Below are 15730 nucleotides of genomic sequence, written 5' to 3'. Positions count from 1 at the left end.
AAATCTTTCTGAGAAACACTTCCAATGATACATTAAGTGTACAGCTGTGGCTCTTTTGTTGCATATACAACTTTTCGTGTCAGAGAGTCATTTTAAAGAAGAAAAAGAAGCTATTAATGTGATTTAAAGAATATAGGTTCAGTGACTATATTCACTGATGAACTAATGAAAAATATGCAAAACTATATTTATTGTTTGAAAAAAAAATAATGCTAGATACTTCCTAAAAATTATGCATATCTAAGGTTTCACTTCATGCGATTTTGACCATAGTAAAAAGAAGGATTTGTATTTGATTTTTCTTCATAAGCTAATGCACATTGAAACTGCTAAGACATTTCTAAAAGGGGAGTGAGAGCTTTCAGATTCATTCATTATTGGAATTCATGCCTGTGATAAGATATAATGCTTCTAGTATCACCCAACAACTAGCACCAGAGTACATCATAGAAGTTTATGCAGGCATCCAAAACAAGGCAAAAATTTTGCATTTTTATAAGTTTCTTGTAAAAAAAGAATTTCTTTGTATAATTTGAAAGTTCTCATGTTCTGCAGATTTATTCCTGAAGTAAGATTGTCACCACGCAGGAATTATGGAACACTTGGGGCAAAGAAAGGTCTGAATAGTTAGAACCAAGAAGTCTGTACGTGTTGCCAAATCTTTCCCTTACAAAATAATTTTATGCAAATATTTACGAGGGGGGGAAGCTATGCGACATTTACCTTATTCTGCAGATTTAGTATTGTATGATATTTTCTTTCTTTCCAAATGAAAGGTAACTCTCTGCAAAAGTACTGAAGATGTACAAGTTGCCAAAGTACAGCTACTAGTACAAAAAATACCAAGCTCTTCCAAAATGTGGACTTGAAAAAATCTTCATGCATAGTTTCAGCATTCCCAGCATTGTGCTGATGCCTAAGGAGTTATACAGAAATCTGATTTTGGGCAAAAGATGTTTTATTTAAATTTTTGGTTTCTTTTTAGATGTATATTATAACTGGTTGATTTATGATTTTTATTAATGTTCTGTGTTTTTTAATGATTATTTTTTTCGTATCTTTATTAAATTAATGAATACAAGTTGTTGCCACAGGCACTATTGCAAAAAATATCAAGCAAAAAAACAATAAATATGTGTTTATATAGCAAAAAATATATGACTTCCAATATGCGGACTTTCAGATAGCTGTTCACATGTTTTTTCAGCATGCCATGCACTGTACTGATGCCTAAAGAGCATATAAAACATCTGATTTATTGCAAAATATGTGTTTAACTAAAAAATTTTTGGTGTTTTTTTAGACAAGTGTCTAACTTGTTAACTGATTGATTTGTGGCTTTTATTGCTGTCTTATATGTTGATGTTGAAAAAAATGTATATATGATTTTTTTTTCATATGTATGGTAAATTAATGAAATACAATTTGTTCGAAATGTATCTGACTTGTATGTCTTGAGAAATGTATGGAAAAACTTGCAAATTTGTTTTGATTTAACTTTTTTCTGCCCTTATATTACTTAGGAATTAGGAATGCATTCTCAGAAAGTTAAAGGTTCTATTGTGATGCAGTTATATTCACCATTCTGTATGGTAAATAAAACAGGAATGCTCTTAGTGTACAGAGTAAGTTTTAAGAAGTTTTTCATGTTAATAACTAGTTAAATTAAAATTAAATTATCATTTATTTATTTATTTATTTAAGGATTATGACATTTTTAATGCATGAAATTTTAACTATGTGTTATTCCTTAAATTTTCATTTTCAATAATTATGTATCTTTTTACATACAGGCTTCCCCTGTTTTTTGAAAATTAAGATTTCCTGTGAAATTTTTCATGAGCTAAAATATCATGAAATAAATAAGCACTTAATATAATTTTTTTATGGGAAACATTTTTTAGCATTCTTTCACCCTCAGAAAAGCCCTTAAATCAAACCACTCCTTCAAAATCATACTAAATAATGCATAAAATCTAAAGTAACACTGAAACAAGAATGATGTGATAAACGCATAAGCCCAATAAACAAAAATAATGTGATGTAGTTTAACCCTTTCCAAATCTAAAGACTATGTAGAGGTGGTGGTGCATTAGATTGTGTTGTCTGGAATTATGTAGCAGAAGACTGTTATATAGTAGAAATTCTGAGATTCTGAATCGTCAGGACTTTGGTGAAATTTCTGGATTTTTAGATCATCGGTTTAAATCTAATAAGATAGCATGTAAGTGTGGCAACACTGGGACTTCGCATGTTGTTTATATCAGTTAGAAGAATGTAGATCAATCAGAAGAATGCTAACCCCCTAACAGTACCACAACCAGTATGGCCACACCAGGTAGCAGAAATTTTAGAATTTAGGAAAGAGATTGGCCAGCAGAATTTAGGGATGGGAAATATTTTAGAATTTGGGACACAGAGAGAATGCACCACCTACGCATTCTGCACCAGGTAGCAAAATGTGTAGTATCAGCCCTGCCTTTCCTGTATACCTACTCAAGGACTGAAAGTGTGATCCTGGCTAACATTGAAAGATAATGCCAAATAATACACTATTACTGGCAGCAGTATGACTTCTTAGCCAACAGATGTTTGAAAGTGTGGAAATTATTTTGATTAATTGATAGATGGCACTAGCGTTGTGTGTTAACGCGACGTGGCGTGCCTTCTGAATTTCCATAGACTCTCCACCGGCAGCTCGAGAGATGGATGTTTGTTTGATGCTTCATACACTATTTGATTAGGAACACTTCGGTTCCTATTTAAAGGATTTTGATTTTCTATTATAAAAGCATATAGATTTGTTTGGCAACTGAACCACCATGTTTGATTAATGATCTGTAAATATTGTACATATTAAAAGTTACATTTCAAAGTGATGGATGTCGATCTATAGATCTTAGAATATTTTGAAACAGCTGGTGCATTGGCTGGGAATTGGATTTAGCACATTGCAAGTGTGCGAAGTCAGCAAAAGTTAAGACTAAATTTTCTAATTTGTAGAGTAACTATGGCAGAAGAGTCTGTTGCTAAATTAAAATCGAAAAGAAAAGTTATCAGGACCACCGTGTCCAAGATTCTAAAAAAATCGAATCGGAATTGAATAAAGAAGAAATTGATACAAATACATTAGAAGAAAGTTTAGACCAATTAATCACGAAATCGAAAACTCTAAGTGAATTAGATGCTCAGATAGAGCGTGACTTGAAATCAGAGGCGGAAGTGTTCGAAACAGAAATTCAATCTTGTATCGAATACGAAGAGAAAATTCAGTTATGGCAATTCAAAGCAAATAAAAAATTGAAAGAATTAAATAAAGTAATGAATTCGGATAAAGGAAACTCTCTTAACGAAACTAATTCTAAAATCGAAAGCAATAAATGTACGCGTCTGCCAAAATTAACCATTGCTAAATTCTATGGAGATTATACCCAGTGGACAAGTTTTTGGAACTCTTTCAAGGTAGCAATCCATGATAATGAATCTTTAACAAAGATCAAAAAATTTAATTATTTAAAATCGTACTTATGTGGCAATGCTGCAAACGCATTAGAAGGTTTTTGTATTTCGGAACCAAATTACGATGAAATTATCGAAATACTTAAAAACAGGTTTGGCAGAAAAGATATAATTATAAACTCACGCATGGAAAAACTCCTAAATCTTATCCCAGTAACCAAATCCAGTGACACTTTAAAACTTCGCAAACTTTGTGACACTATAGAAACTCAAATACGCAGCTTGAAATCATTAGAAGTCACACCGGATAAATACAGTTATATGTTGATTCTAGCCATAATGAAAACTCTGCCGTCTGATATAACCTTAGAATTCAATCGTAAAACGGATTTGTCATCTTTTTTTAATGTTGACGAATTATTGCAGTTTGTTTGTTCAGAACTGGAAAGTCGCGAGAGAAGCCATCTTTTGCTCTCCACTCATAACTCAGAAAGCACTTCCTGTGTTTATAAAGAGAAGGGTGGGAAAGGGAGTATCGTCCATTTCACTCAGCAGCTGCTGGCGCCGGTTAAAGAAAACAAAACTACTAATCGGTGTCTGTTTTGTAATACATCCAAACATGTTACTGAAGACTGTGAATCACTGACAGTTGATGAGAAGAGAAATTTATTACGTAAACATGCCAAATGTTACCTTTGCTTGAAATCAAACCACCGCGTAAAGCAATGTCTAAGCGATCTCGTCTGGTCCAAGTGCAAAGGTCGACATAACTGTTCAATATGCTTTCGCGCTGAGAAAGAACGAAATGAAAAAAATAAAAGTATAGAAGATTCGCATGTTCTTTCAGCATTTGCACGCAGCAAAATTAAAACTATTTCATTTCAAACGTATTACATAACACTTCGAACAACTACGCAGTCAGTTTTAATTAGAGCTCTACTGGATTCAGGTAGTATGCGTTCCTTCCTAAAAGAAGAAATCGCGGATAAATTAAAGCTTCCTGTTATTCGAACAGAGACTCTTTCGGTATTTACGTTTGGAAATAAAAACCCATCAGAAAAACATTTGACGTTGTTAAGATAAAATTATGGAACAAGGAAACACTGAATTTGGAAATTGAAATTTCTGAGCAAATTTCAAGTTCTGATTTACCACCTCCTAATCTTGATAGACACATTTTAGGAACAGTTAGAAGGTTTACAACTCGTAGATTCTTGGGATTGCAAAGAAAAATTACTCTTTTGATAGGAGCTGATCATTATTATGATGTAGTAACTGGGAAACTTAAGCGTTTAAACAAACATTTAGTAGCTGCTGAAACGTTATTCGGTTGGTCTCTGCTAGGTTACACTAAAGGTACAGCACACACGTCCACAGCCTTTAATATCATAGTTGAGAAAGATATAATATCTAATCAGATAAAGAAATTTTGGGAGCTTGAAAGTTTAGGTATAAAACCTGAAAATTTAATCATTCGACCCATTAAACAACAATACCATAATGGAAAAATTCGAATCGGAAATTTTATACAAAAATTCTCGTTACAAGGTTAGGCTGCCATGGAAGTTGAATAGAAAATATGAGTTACATGACAATAAAGCGATTGCGCTGAAACGATTTGAGAAACTTGTAAAGCGATTTCAGAATAACCCTGAACTCTTTTATTCGTACCAAACAGTTCTACAAGATTGTTTACAACAAAACATCATTGAACCAGTTCCAGACACTGTTGATAGTGAATCTCAAATCATATTTTATTTGCCTCGCAGAAAAATCGTTCATAGTGATCGAACTACTAGTAAACTACGTATCGTATTCGACGCATCTTCGCATGGACCTGGTAAAATCTCGTTAAATGACTGCTTGCATATTGTTCCAAATTTGTATGCTGACATTTTTTAACTTCTATTAGCCTTCAGGCTTCATCCTGTAGCATTTACAAGTGACATAATGCAGGCTTTTCTTCAGATAGAAGTAGATGAGAAGGACAGAGATGTAACACGTTTTCTGTTTACTAAAAACCCATTCGATGATCCACAAAATTTTGTAACTTATCGGTTCACACGTGTGTTAGTTGGCATAAATAGCAGTCCATTTTTACTGGCTGCAACGATTAAACACCATTTGAAACAATATGAGAAAACCTACCCTGCCACTTGCGAATTTCTAAATGATCACATTTATGTAGATGACATCATTGGAGGACACCAAAACGTTGAACTTGCTTTCAATACCTGTTTAGAATGTATCAGCATTTTTAGAAATGCTAGTATGATTCTACATAAATGGCATACCAATTCTCAAGAACTGTGTGAATTATGGATTAAAGAAGGCATTGAATCCGAGGAATCTCCTCATGTTTTGGAAGCTAGAAATCCTCCATTGAAAGTGTTAGGAGTCACTTGGGACAACCAAAGTGACATAATTTACTTTGATGTAAAAAATTTGATAACATTTCTGTCAAAACAAGTTAATACTAAACGTTTTCTCCTACAAGTAATAGGACAAATTTTTGATCCTGTAGGTCTATTATCACCGTTTGTACTTAGAGTCAAAATGATATTACAGCAAATTTGGACACTTGCTTTAAATTGGGATTATAAACTACCAGAAAATTTATGTTCTGTATGGAAAACATGGTGCAAAGAAGTTTCCAATATGGACGAAATCGGTATTCCACGATATTACTTTTCTGCAATAGGTAATAGTGATGTGGAAAGGATTGAACTGCACTGTTTTTTTTTTTATGCTAGCAAAAAGGCGTATGGTACAGTAGCGTATCTACATATAATTTCTAGCAGTGAACAAATATTTATGGTTTTTGTTGCTTCAAAGACTAGAGTAGCGCCTTTAAAACCGCTCACCTTACCTAGGTTGGAACTAATGGGAGCTCTTTTATCTGCTAAACTGGGCACTCGCATCACTAAAAATGATGCATGGAGGAGTAGCAACGACCTTAGCTGAAATTCGAAGTCGCGTTTGGATCCCAAAGGGACGTCAATTTGTCAAGAAAATAATAAACAAGTGTCTTATTTGTAAAAGATATTCACTGAAATCTGCTGACCAGACCACTTCTCAACTTTCAGAAGATAGAATCAATGAGACACCACCATTTTACGTGTCTGGCATCGACTTTGCTGGACCGATTTACGTAAAAAACATCGAAGGAAGTCAAAAAGCTTATGTAACATTATTTACTTGCGCTATCACTAGAGCCATACATCTGGAACTTGTACCGAATCTCTCTACAGATTCTTTCTTGATGGCATTCAAAAGATACACATCTAGGAGAGGCAATTGTCGAGTAATTTATTCGGACAACGCGAAAACTTTTAAAAAGCGAAAAAAAGGAACTCGAACATTTCTCTAAACTATTGTTAAATGAGAAATTCCAAGATTTTCTGTCGAATGAAAGAATCAGTTGGAAGTTTATAATAGAACGAGGGGCTTGGTAGGGAGGTTTCTATGAGAGATTAGTAAAATCAGTAAAAGAGTGCTTAAGAAAAATTCTCGGTAAAGCTTTACTAACGTTTGAAGAATTGTCAACGGTTTTAGCACAAGTAGAAGCTGTTTTGAATTTTCGTCCTTTGACATATGTATACAATGAGCGCAAGGAACCATTGCCACTGAAGCCAGTCAATTTTTTGATTTTTGGAAACAAAGATTCTGCATTACCTATTAACTTTAACTCCATTGTTAAAGATGGCTCTACCAAGTCCTCTCTGACTAAAAGAAGGATTTACCAAGATTTATTGGTTAGGCAATTGTGGACTAAATGGAAAAAACAATATTTGATGGATCTTCGGACAGCTCATCAATTAAAAAATCCTAAACATTTATGATGATCTTGTTTTAATTGAAGGCAACAATAAGTGCAAACTTTTGTGGAATTGTGGTAGAGTGATAAATGTTTTTCGTGGTCGTGACAACAAAGTCCGTTCTTGTGAACTAAAAACTGCTGATGGAACAATAATAAAACGACCAGTTCAATTATTATATCCTTTGGAACTTTAAAAACATTTTTTTTTTATGATTTAATAATATGAATATGATTGAATAAGTTTTATGCAATTGTTTATTTTGCTAATTTAATTTCATATGATTAGATTAAGAATAGTTTAAATTTACTAAGTGTCAAATTATATTTGATAACATACCTTTTTTAGAATTTAGTATAGTGATTATAATTTGAATATATTTTCTATTCATTTAATATACTTATCAATTGTTTTATCATTATATGTTAAAATACTTATTGATATAAATTTGATTGTTATTAGATTAATGTGAACTCTTGACAGAGTTCAGGTGGGGAGTGTATGGAAATTATTTTGATTAATTGATAGATGGCGCTAGCGTTGTGTGTTAATGCGACGCAACGTTACTTCTGAATTTCCATAGACTCTCCACCGGCAGCTCGAGAGATGGATGTTTGATGCTTCGCACACTATTTGATTAGGAACACTTCGGTTCCTATTTAAAGATTTTGATTTTCGATTATGAAAGCATATAGATTTGTTTGCCAACTGAACCACCATGTTTGATTAATGATCTGTAAATATTGTACACTGCTCAAAAAAAAAAAAAAAAAAAAAAAAAAGGACAGTGCTATATCTCCTGTTCTACTGGAGCGATTCACGAAATTCAAATTGCGTTCTTCATGTCTCGAAAGCGCGACTTAGGATATATATTAGATTTATATATAGCACTATTCTAACATAGGAATTTTGACTCAAAATCTGACTTTTTCTGAAATAACATACCAATTTTTTTCCATATTTCGATTCTACGACTCAGATTATGCCAGAATACCAAATTTTGTAAAAATCTTACAACTAGTTTTTAAAATATTAGCTCTCAAAATTTTAACTCCTCAATGTTAATTGAATTTGGCAAATATTTATTAATATCTCTTTTTTTATTAAACTTTTTTGATTTTTTCTCACACATTTCGAAATTTAGGTTCATTCCAAATAAAATTTACCCATTTTTTGTGTTTTATTTTTTAAATTTCTATTTTTAAATAATTTTTATAAATTTTTCGAAAAAAATTTTGAATTATAACCTATGAAATTTTTACCATCATCATAAAATAGGTGTATTTTTAAGCATATCTGCAAAAAATTAGAATTTTTTATTCAAAATTTTTTAAGATATACACGAATTTACATATTTTCGCGTTTTGAAATTTGGCATCTTTTTTTTTAGCGATAATAACGCCAAATGTGGTCTATGGATTTTTGTTACACTGAATTGCCACAGCTATTTTTAACCTTAAATTTCAAGGAAAATTTTACGGAGAATTAATTATATAAAATTTTTTCCCTCAATAAGGCATAATAAATATTTATTAATACTATATGAAAAGCTATTTTTTAAAATTATAGATGATATTATTCAAATTTTTAACAATATTTTTTAATTTCTCTCTTTCTTCCTTTTTTTAAAAAAAATAAGAGTACATTTTTCTAAGAGTAAATTTTTACCTTCGGCGTTTTATCGTCTGCTACTTTACTTAGTTTTAAATCGAATTGTCTAAAACTGAGAATTTTCGTTTAATGTATATTTGAATTTTATCAAAATATTTTGACATTAACTGCATAATTTATTTCTAAACAAACTGTTGCTTTTGAAGTGGCTGAAAGAGCGGCAGATACTATTATCCATATTTTTATAGAAACATAAGATTTAGAATAATCATTTATATAAGTCAAATTATGATACGTATAAACATACAACCCTCTAGAGACTGAATTAGTTGAAGTTTAATGTTATGTAGAAATGATCTGCAGCTACTTAATGGCTGGATAAGTCAGCAGCTTCTGTGGACAAGTAAGAATAATTATATAAACGACAGACAACATTCTGGATTCAATTAACAATGAGGATACGATGTTTATTAAATGAATTTAAGAAGTTTTAAAACATAAAAAATCAACTCATTTTTTATCCTAAAATGTATTTTTGTGCGTAGCGTATTTTCATTACATCCTTAAAATTCTAATTTAGAATGTAATTGTCAAGAACTGAATCCTAATCATCAGTAATATAATAAGTAATTATTACGGTTATTAATAGATACAGTTATTAATAAAGTAATTGCAAATATTTCAAAAAACTTTCTGTCTGAATGCAAATATTTTTCTATGCAAAATTTTTAATTTTATATTCATCAAGATTGCACACGATATTATTTATTTGCACTTCAATTTTTACCGTCAGCTCTAGTAGAAGTTACAAATCAATTATATTTAATTAAAGATTGGATTGGATTATTTAATTATGGCAAAGCATATGAGGGCTATCTGCCTAAAGGGAGGGATGCCTTCGTGGAGGACTTTCTAAGGGAAACTGGCTCATATACACGTTACACATCGGGAAAACCACGAAAACACCTATGCAACCAGCCCATTCGCGGCATTCGAACCTCGGACCGAACTACCAGTGATCAGCGTCTTTACCGCTCGGCCGTTTGTGGGCCTTTATGAAATGGAAGGCAATAACTTTATTTAAAATGATTGTCAGAAATACCAAAATGTTTCGAAAAGTTGGATACTTTTTAATATACTTTCAGAATGCTTAAAGAAAAAGAGAAGAAAAATAAATTTTTTTGTAAAATTTAGTATTTGTATTTTTTTAAATTTAAAACTTTTCAATGTTATGATATTTGATTCTTGCGATTTCAAAAATAAAATATTTGACTAAAATATGAATAACATTTTAAGAAACCAAATGTAGGATAAAATTGTGTAAAGCAATGGGCACAATGATAAAACTGCTTAAAGCAGTGTATGCAAGTCATCCTAAGTTAAAATGTCGGTTATACATCTCTCTTATTTATATATATCTTTTCAGAATGGAACATTGAAAGGCGTATAAAACTGTGCTTTACTGTATTTTCTCTTTTAATATAGTATGCAGTTTTCAAACTCATCGTAGTCTGGGTTACAAAGTATTCTTCCAACAGAAACGCAGTTCAAATAAATAAAATCAAATTCTGGAAAATTGATATTAATAAATATATTTAAAATGCTCAGTTCGAAGGAATAAATAGAAAATTTTAAAACAATTATCTGAAGAGACAATGCAACACAAACAATTAAAATAAAAGTATAAAAATTTAAAAATTACCTAAAATAATAACTATGACGAAAAATATATATAAAGAAAACTATTTGAAAAAAGAAATAAACGCTGCACCTTTATTTACGCAGTTCGAATAGGTAAATAGAAATTTTTAAAAGAGTTATTCAAAAAAAAAAAAAAAAAAGTGCAACTTAAACAATTAAAATGAAATTGAAAAAAGAAAAAATTACTTAAAATAATAAGTTATAATTAAAAATATAATATAAAGAATATTATTTGAAAAAAAGGAACGATGGTGACTTTTTCCTTTCACGGGAAAGGAAACTAGTTTGCCATATATTAAGAAGTTCGCCAAGTGAAGTATTCTTGGTGCAAACTGACTAAAAAGTGCCAACATAAATTTGTGAATTTCTCCATAAATTTCGCTCCAAATTTTACAAAATTTCATATTTAGGCGTAATTTGAGTCGTAGAATCGAAATATGTAAAAAAATTGGTATGTTATTTCAGAAAAAGTCCGATTTTGTGTCAAAATACCTATGTTAGAATAATGCTATATATAAATCTAATATATATCCTAAGTCGCGCTTTCGAGACATGAAGAACGCAATTTGAATTTTGTCAATCGGCCCAGTAGATCGGGAGATATAGGACTGTCCCATTTTTTTTTTTTTTTTTGAGCAGTGTACATATTAAAAGTTACATTTTCAAAGTGATTGATGTCGATCTATAGATCTTAGAATATTTTGAAACAGAAAGTGATATGCAGGAATCTCATTTTGAAATATATATATATATATATTAACGGCACACTTGCTTCTTTTGTTTAGTGTTATATTTATCATTCCTAGATTTTAAGGAGAGAATTTTTTTCATTATTTGTTTATTGGCTAGTGGTCCATAGGTCTGGATATTAGATCATTCTGGATTTCAGACTTTGTATTGTATATAGAATAAGTGATAATTTCTTTCCTAAGATCATCTCTTTTCATTACTATTTATACTGTCTGAGTTTTATCTTAAGGTGGAAAGTAGGTTGTTGCATACCTGAGTCATTGATTCCTGTTGTAATATATAGATGCAGTGGGATGGCTATGTGCAGTCTTTCAATTTCACAATTAGGGCTCGTAGAATCGAAATATGGAAAAAATTGGCATGTCATTTTAGAAAAAGTCTGATTTTGTGTCAAAATACATATATTAGAACAATGCTATATATAAATCTAATATATAGTCTAAGTCGCGCTTGCGAGACATGAAAAATGCAATTTGAATTTCGTCAATTGGGCCAGTAGACCAGGAGATATAGAACTGCCCCCTTTTTTTGTGCAGTGTACAAAGGCATGTCCCAAGAGAAATTACTCGAGTCACTCGTCTGAAATTTTCATACCTAGACCTATTAGATTGAAGTCCATGTGTTATCTTTATTATTTGTTTGAGGCAGTGAACTATAATGGAGATAATTGTGTGTTAATTTGGTTTATTAGTTTATGGCAAAGCACTCGAGGGCTACTTGCCTTAAGGGAGGATGCCTTCGTGGAGGACTTTTTAAGGGATACTGGCTCGTATACTCATTACACATGGGGAAAAACCACGAAAACACCCATGCAGCCAGCCCGTTCGCGGGATTCGAACCTCGGACCGAACTACCAGCGTTCAGCGACGTTACCACTCGGCCGCCGTTGGGCACAATTGTGTGTTGAATGGGGAGCAAATAGAAAATGTAGGTATATTACTAAACAATCTGGCATTATATTAGAACTTCCATAAAACACTACCTTGTCATAATACTAGTAGGATTAGCAGCATGTCGTCAGCAGCTTTGATAGGATTTTCATATCCTTTGCTTCACTTGTTTGCAGTTGGATAGTGTATCACTGTCTTAATTTGCATTTGTTCAAGTGCTATGCATGAAAGTTTGTCTATACTTTATCTTGCATATGAAATGATGATTTTCTGTTATTCAATAATACTGGGGTGATTGTGATCTAGCTTGTGTAGACATATAAATTGTGGTTATTTCATATTAGGTTACTTCTGATTATAAATTCATAATAATTGAATGATGATATTAAACATTGATTGTTTTCTTCTGTTCGCTTCATTGCAGGGTTAAACCTTGTAACTATCCTAATTTTCCTCTGCAGTCATTTTTATTTCATTGGGCATTCTTATTTTATTAGAAATGTGTGATCTAGGAATGTTCATTTCAGAATAAAAAGGATGTATATGGAGATTCCTGGGATCCCTGTATGTGTTTCCAAGCATCTGAAGTATAAATCTTCCCCCCCCCACTCGTTCTGTTTTTTTTTTTTTTTCCTTCCTTTTGTTATATTTGTTTTCTTTATTACAGGTTTCTTTCATAAAGACTAAGATTCTTTTATAAGTTAGTTATATCATTTGTTATTTAAAGTAAAGTAATTTATCAAAAATTTTCGACTTGAATCTAAATACTGTCTTGGTTTTATGTATTGTCAAGGACTTGCTTTATGGGTAAATTTCATAAGCATTTAATGAAAAAGTTATTTGTTAATTATTCTATTTCTTTCCTATATATCTGAAATTTTATTTTGTCTTTTGTGAACTAATTGGCACTTTGATAAAAATAAAATCTCAAATTTAAGTAGTGCTTTTTTTTAACTAACTTTTTTTAAATGGTTTATGTGCTGTTATATATTTGGCATGGGAAAAATTATTGAGTCTGTTATCATTTAAATAAAGGGAAAATTATAGAAAGAGCTTTCTGGAAATTAAAAGGAGATTCCTTCAAGTATAGTTTATGTGGAGCACTAGATATGCATATAGTATTTCCATCAAAATTTTATATCGATATTTCTTTACAGTGTTAATATCATGTTTTCATTTTACAGAAAAGTCTTCAATGAAATGCAAGATGTATTTAAATAAAATATTAGTACTAAAACATATTTAATCTTCATTACATTTGTGTACATTATATAGAGTAAACAATTTAAAACTACCACCATTTTTAGTTCTGTACTCCATGAGTGGGGTCAGTTCTGAGTTGTTGACTGTATATATGTGCATGTGTACTTGCACACACATACACACCTATATGCTTACATATACACTCATGCAATGTATTTTGGAAGGAGTGCTATAGTTTAGAAGATGATAGATTGGACTCTGGTAAAGAAAAAAGTGGAATATTTGCTTGATTCTTGTCAGTTTTGAAGATAAGCCAAATGAATTGAAGTCTGTGAGAATAGTATTTCCATTGTATGCAGCAAAAGAGTAAATGATCTTTTAAAGTACAGGGTGTGACATTTAACTTTACTTATTTTCAAAGCAAGATTATTTATTTATTATATACAGCTCAAGTACTTATTTATTGCATACAGCTGAATAAATAAAGCTTAGTAGGTTAGGTAAATCAATGTCCTAGATTTAAGAAATGGATCTCACTTCAGTATAGCATCTTGACAAGACATTGCTGCCATTTAGCTAGTTCACTTGCTATGACGTAATGCAGAGTGTGTGTGTAGCAACATTTGCTGTCTCTTGACAAATAGCATTTTAAATCCTGTTTATGTCAGGCAGATTGTGAATGAAAATTGTAGCTTTCAAAAAGGTGTATTCTAGAAAGGTTTGTAGAACTGAAGGAAAGCCACTGAATGTTACCAAACCAAAAGAAAAATTGTCCTAAAAATTCAAGAGACCTTTTTTCAATAGCGTGACAATAGTATTATTGGAATATAACTTCTCAAATTCTTGCTCATCTTCTGACATCAGTAATTATAAAAATGAAGAATATCAAGAGATTGAATATTACACAGGACATTCTACATCACTTCGTGGCAAGTGTTTCTAAAAGATGGCAGCAATGCCTTATCTCATGAACATCTGCAAGACATTATGTTGAAGAAATGAGACCTATTTTATGAATTCAAGGCGCTGACATTAATGTAACTATGCGAGCTGTATTTATTACAGTGCAGAATAAACACATTATCGTATTTGAAAATGAGTAATTTTAAATACTGCATCCTGTAATGAGATTGATGGGCTGCTTATTGATATTGTGCTACATCTTAAAAAAAAAAAAAAAAAAAAAAAAAAAAAAAGAGTAATGTAGAAAAGATAAAAGAAAGATAGTGTTCCCTGTTTCATAAGAATTATGTGGCCAATCATTGTAATAAAGCTGTAAATTTATCAGCACCTAAAACAAAATGCATTGTTTATTAGTAATCAGTGCTTTTCAGGATCTTCTTGTTCAAGATATTGTACACCATGGAGATGATATGATTACTTGCTTTTTTAATGCATTGTGTGTCATATTCATGTGCATATGGATTATGCAGTTATATAGTAATTTTCCTAGAACTTACTTTACATCCACTCTGCTCAGGAATGTTTTCCCCTTTCTTTTCAATGAATTCAAATGAAATAGTCACTGAGAACTCTATCATACTCACATAGGTTTCAAAAAATTTACATAAATTGAAAAATCACATAGGTCAAAGGTTTTCAAAAACTACTCTCTTAGGAGATCTTCACTCATATTGCTCAAAAGTGTTCTTGAATTATTTTTGCAAAAATCATGGATGTGGACCATATAAGTACTCTACATGGTTAAGAGTTACACTTACTTAGCATTGAAGTTTTAAGGTGTAATAGCACAACCTTTCTAATGCACATAATAGATGGGTAAGTTAACAATGAATTAGCCTATCACTTTGCTATTCTGTATGGATAAGTAAACCACATCTTAATATCTTATCACCAGTGTTACTGCATCCATTTCAATTAGATAATTTTCTAGTATGATTTAGTTACATTTCTATATGTAATAATAACTTCTGTTAAAGGTTTCTAGGTACAATATTGAAAGCAATGAAATATATAGATCTAATACTTCAAAACAGTCTTCTCATGCTGAAACTAAAATATGAAATAATTTAGATAAAGCTATTTTCCAAGATGCATCTTATTTTCCTTTTTGGAACTGATCTCTCTCCTAAATGTAGATATTTAAATAAATACGTTTTTAAGAAGGGGTTTATGAAACCAAACTTATCATCTAATCTATGGCCCTTTTTCTCATGAAGTTTATTGTAATATATTTATTTTAATACAATTCTATATGTATCATCACTTTTAGAAGTGAATATTTTATGTATGCAGTTGTGTATCTTTAAGTTGTTAACTGCATACTTAAAATATGTA

At 31.2% G+C, this 15730-nt stretch overlaps 1 protein-coding gene across 8 annotated transcripts in view; it reads left to right on the top strand.

Moving 5' to 3' along the window:
• The window catches only part of Vps13 (vacuolar protein sorting 13C), a 334969-nt gene that overhangs the window by 193121 nt on the left and 126118 nt on the right, over positions 1 to 15730 (top strand). For all 8 annotated transcript variants that reach the window (XM_085815349.1, XM_085815348.1, XM_085815353.1 and 5 more), the window contains one exon: positions 1524 to 1625. In XM_085815349.1, the coding sequence (XP_085671475.1) occupies positions 1524 to 1625 (102 nt within the window). The remainder of the gene's footprint in view (positions 1 to 1523; positions 1626 to 15730) is intronic.

The sequence above is a fragment of the Stegodyphus dumicola genome, chromosome 4 (genome assembly GCF_044657685.1).
Source record: "Stegodyphus dumicola isolate Sdum_Otavi_A_Nest chromosome 4, ASM4465768v1".
Lineage (NCBI taxonomy): Eukaryota > Metazoa > Arthropoda > Arachnida > Araneae > Eresidae > Stegodyphus > Stegodyphus dumicola.
This window is presented reverse-complemented; position numbering and strand designations above follow the sequence as displayed.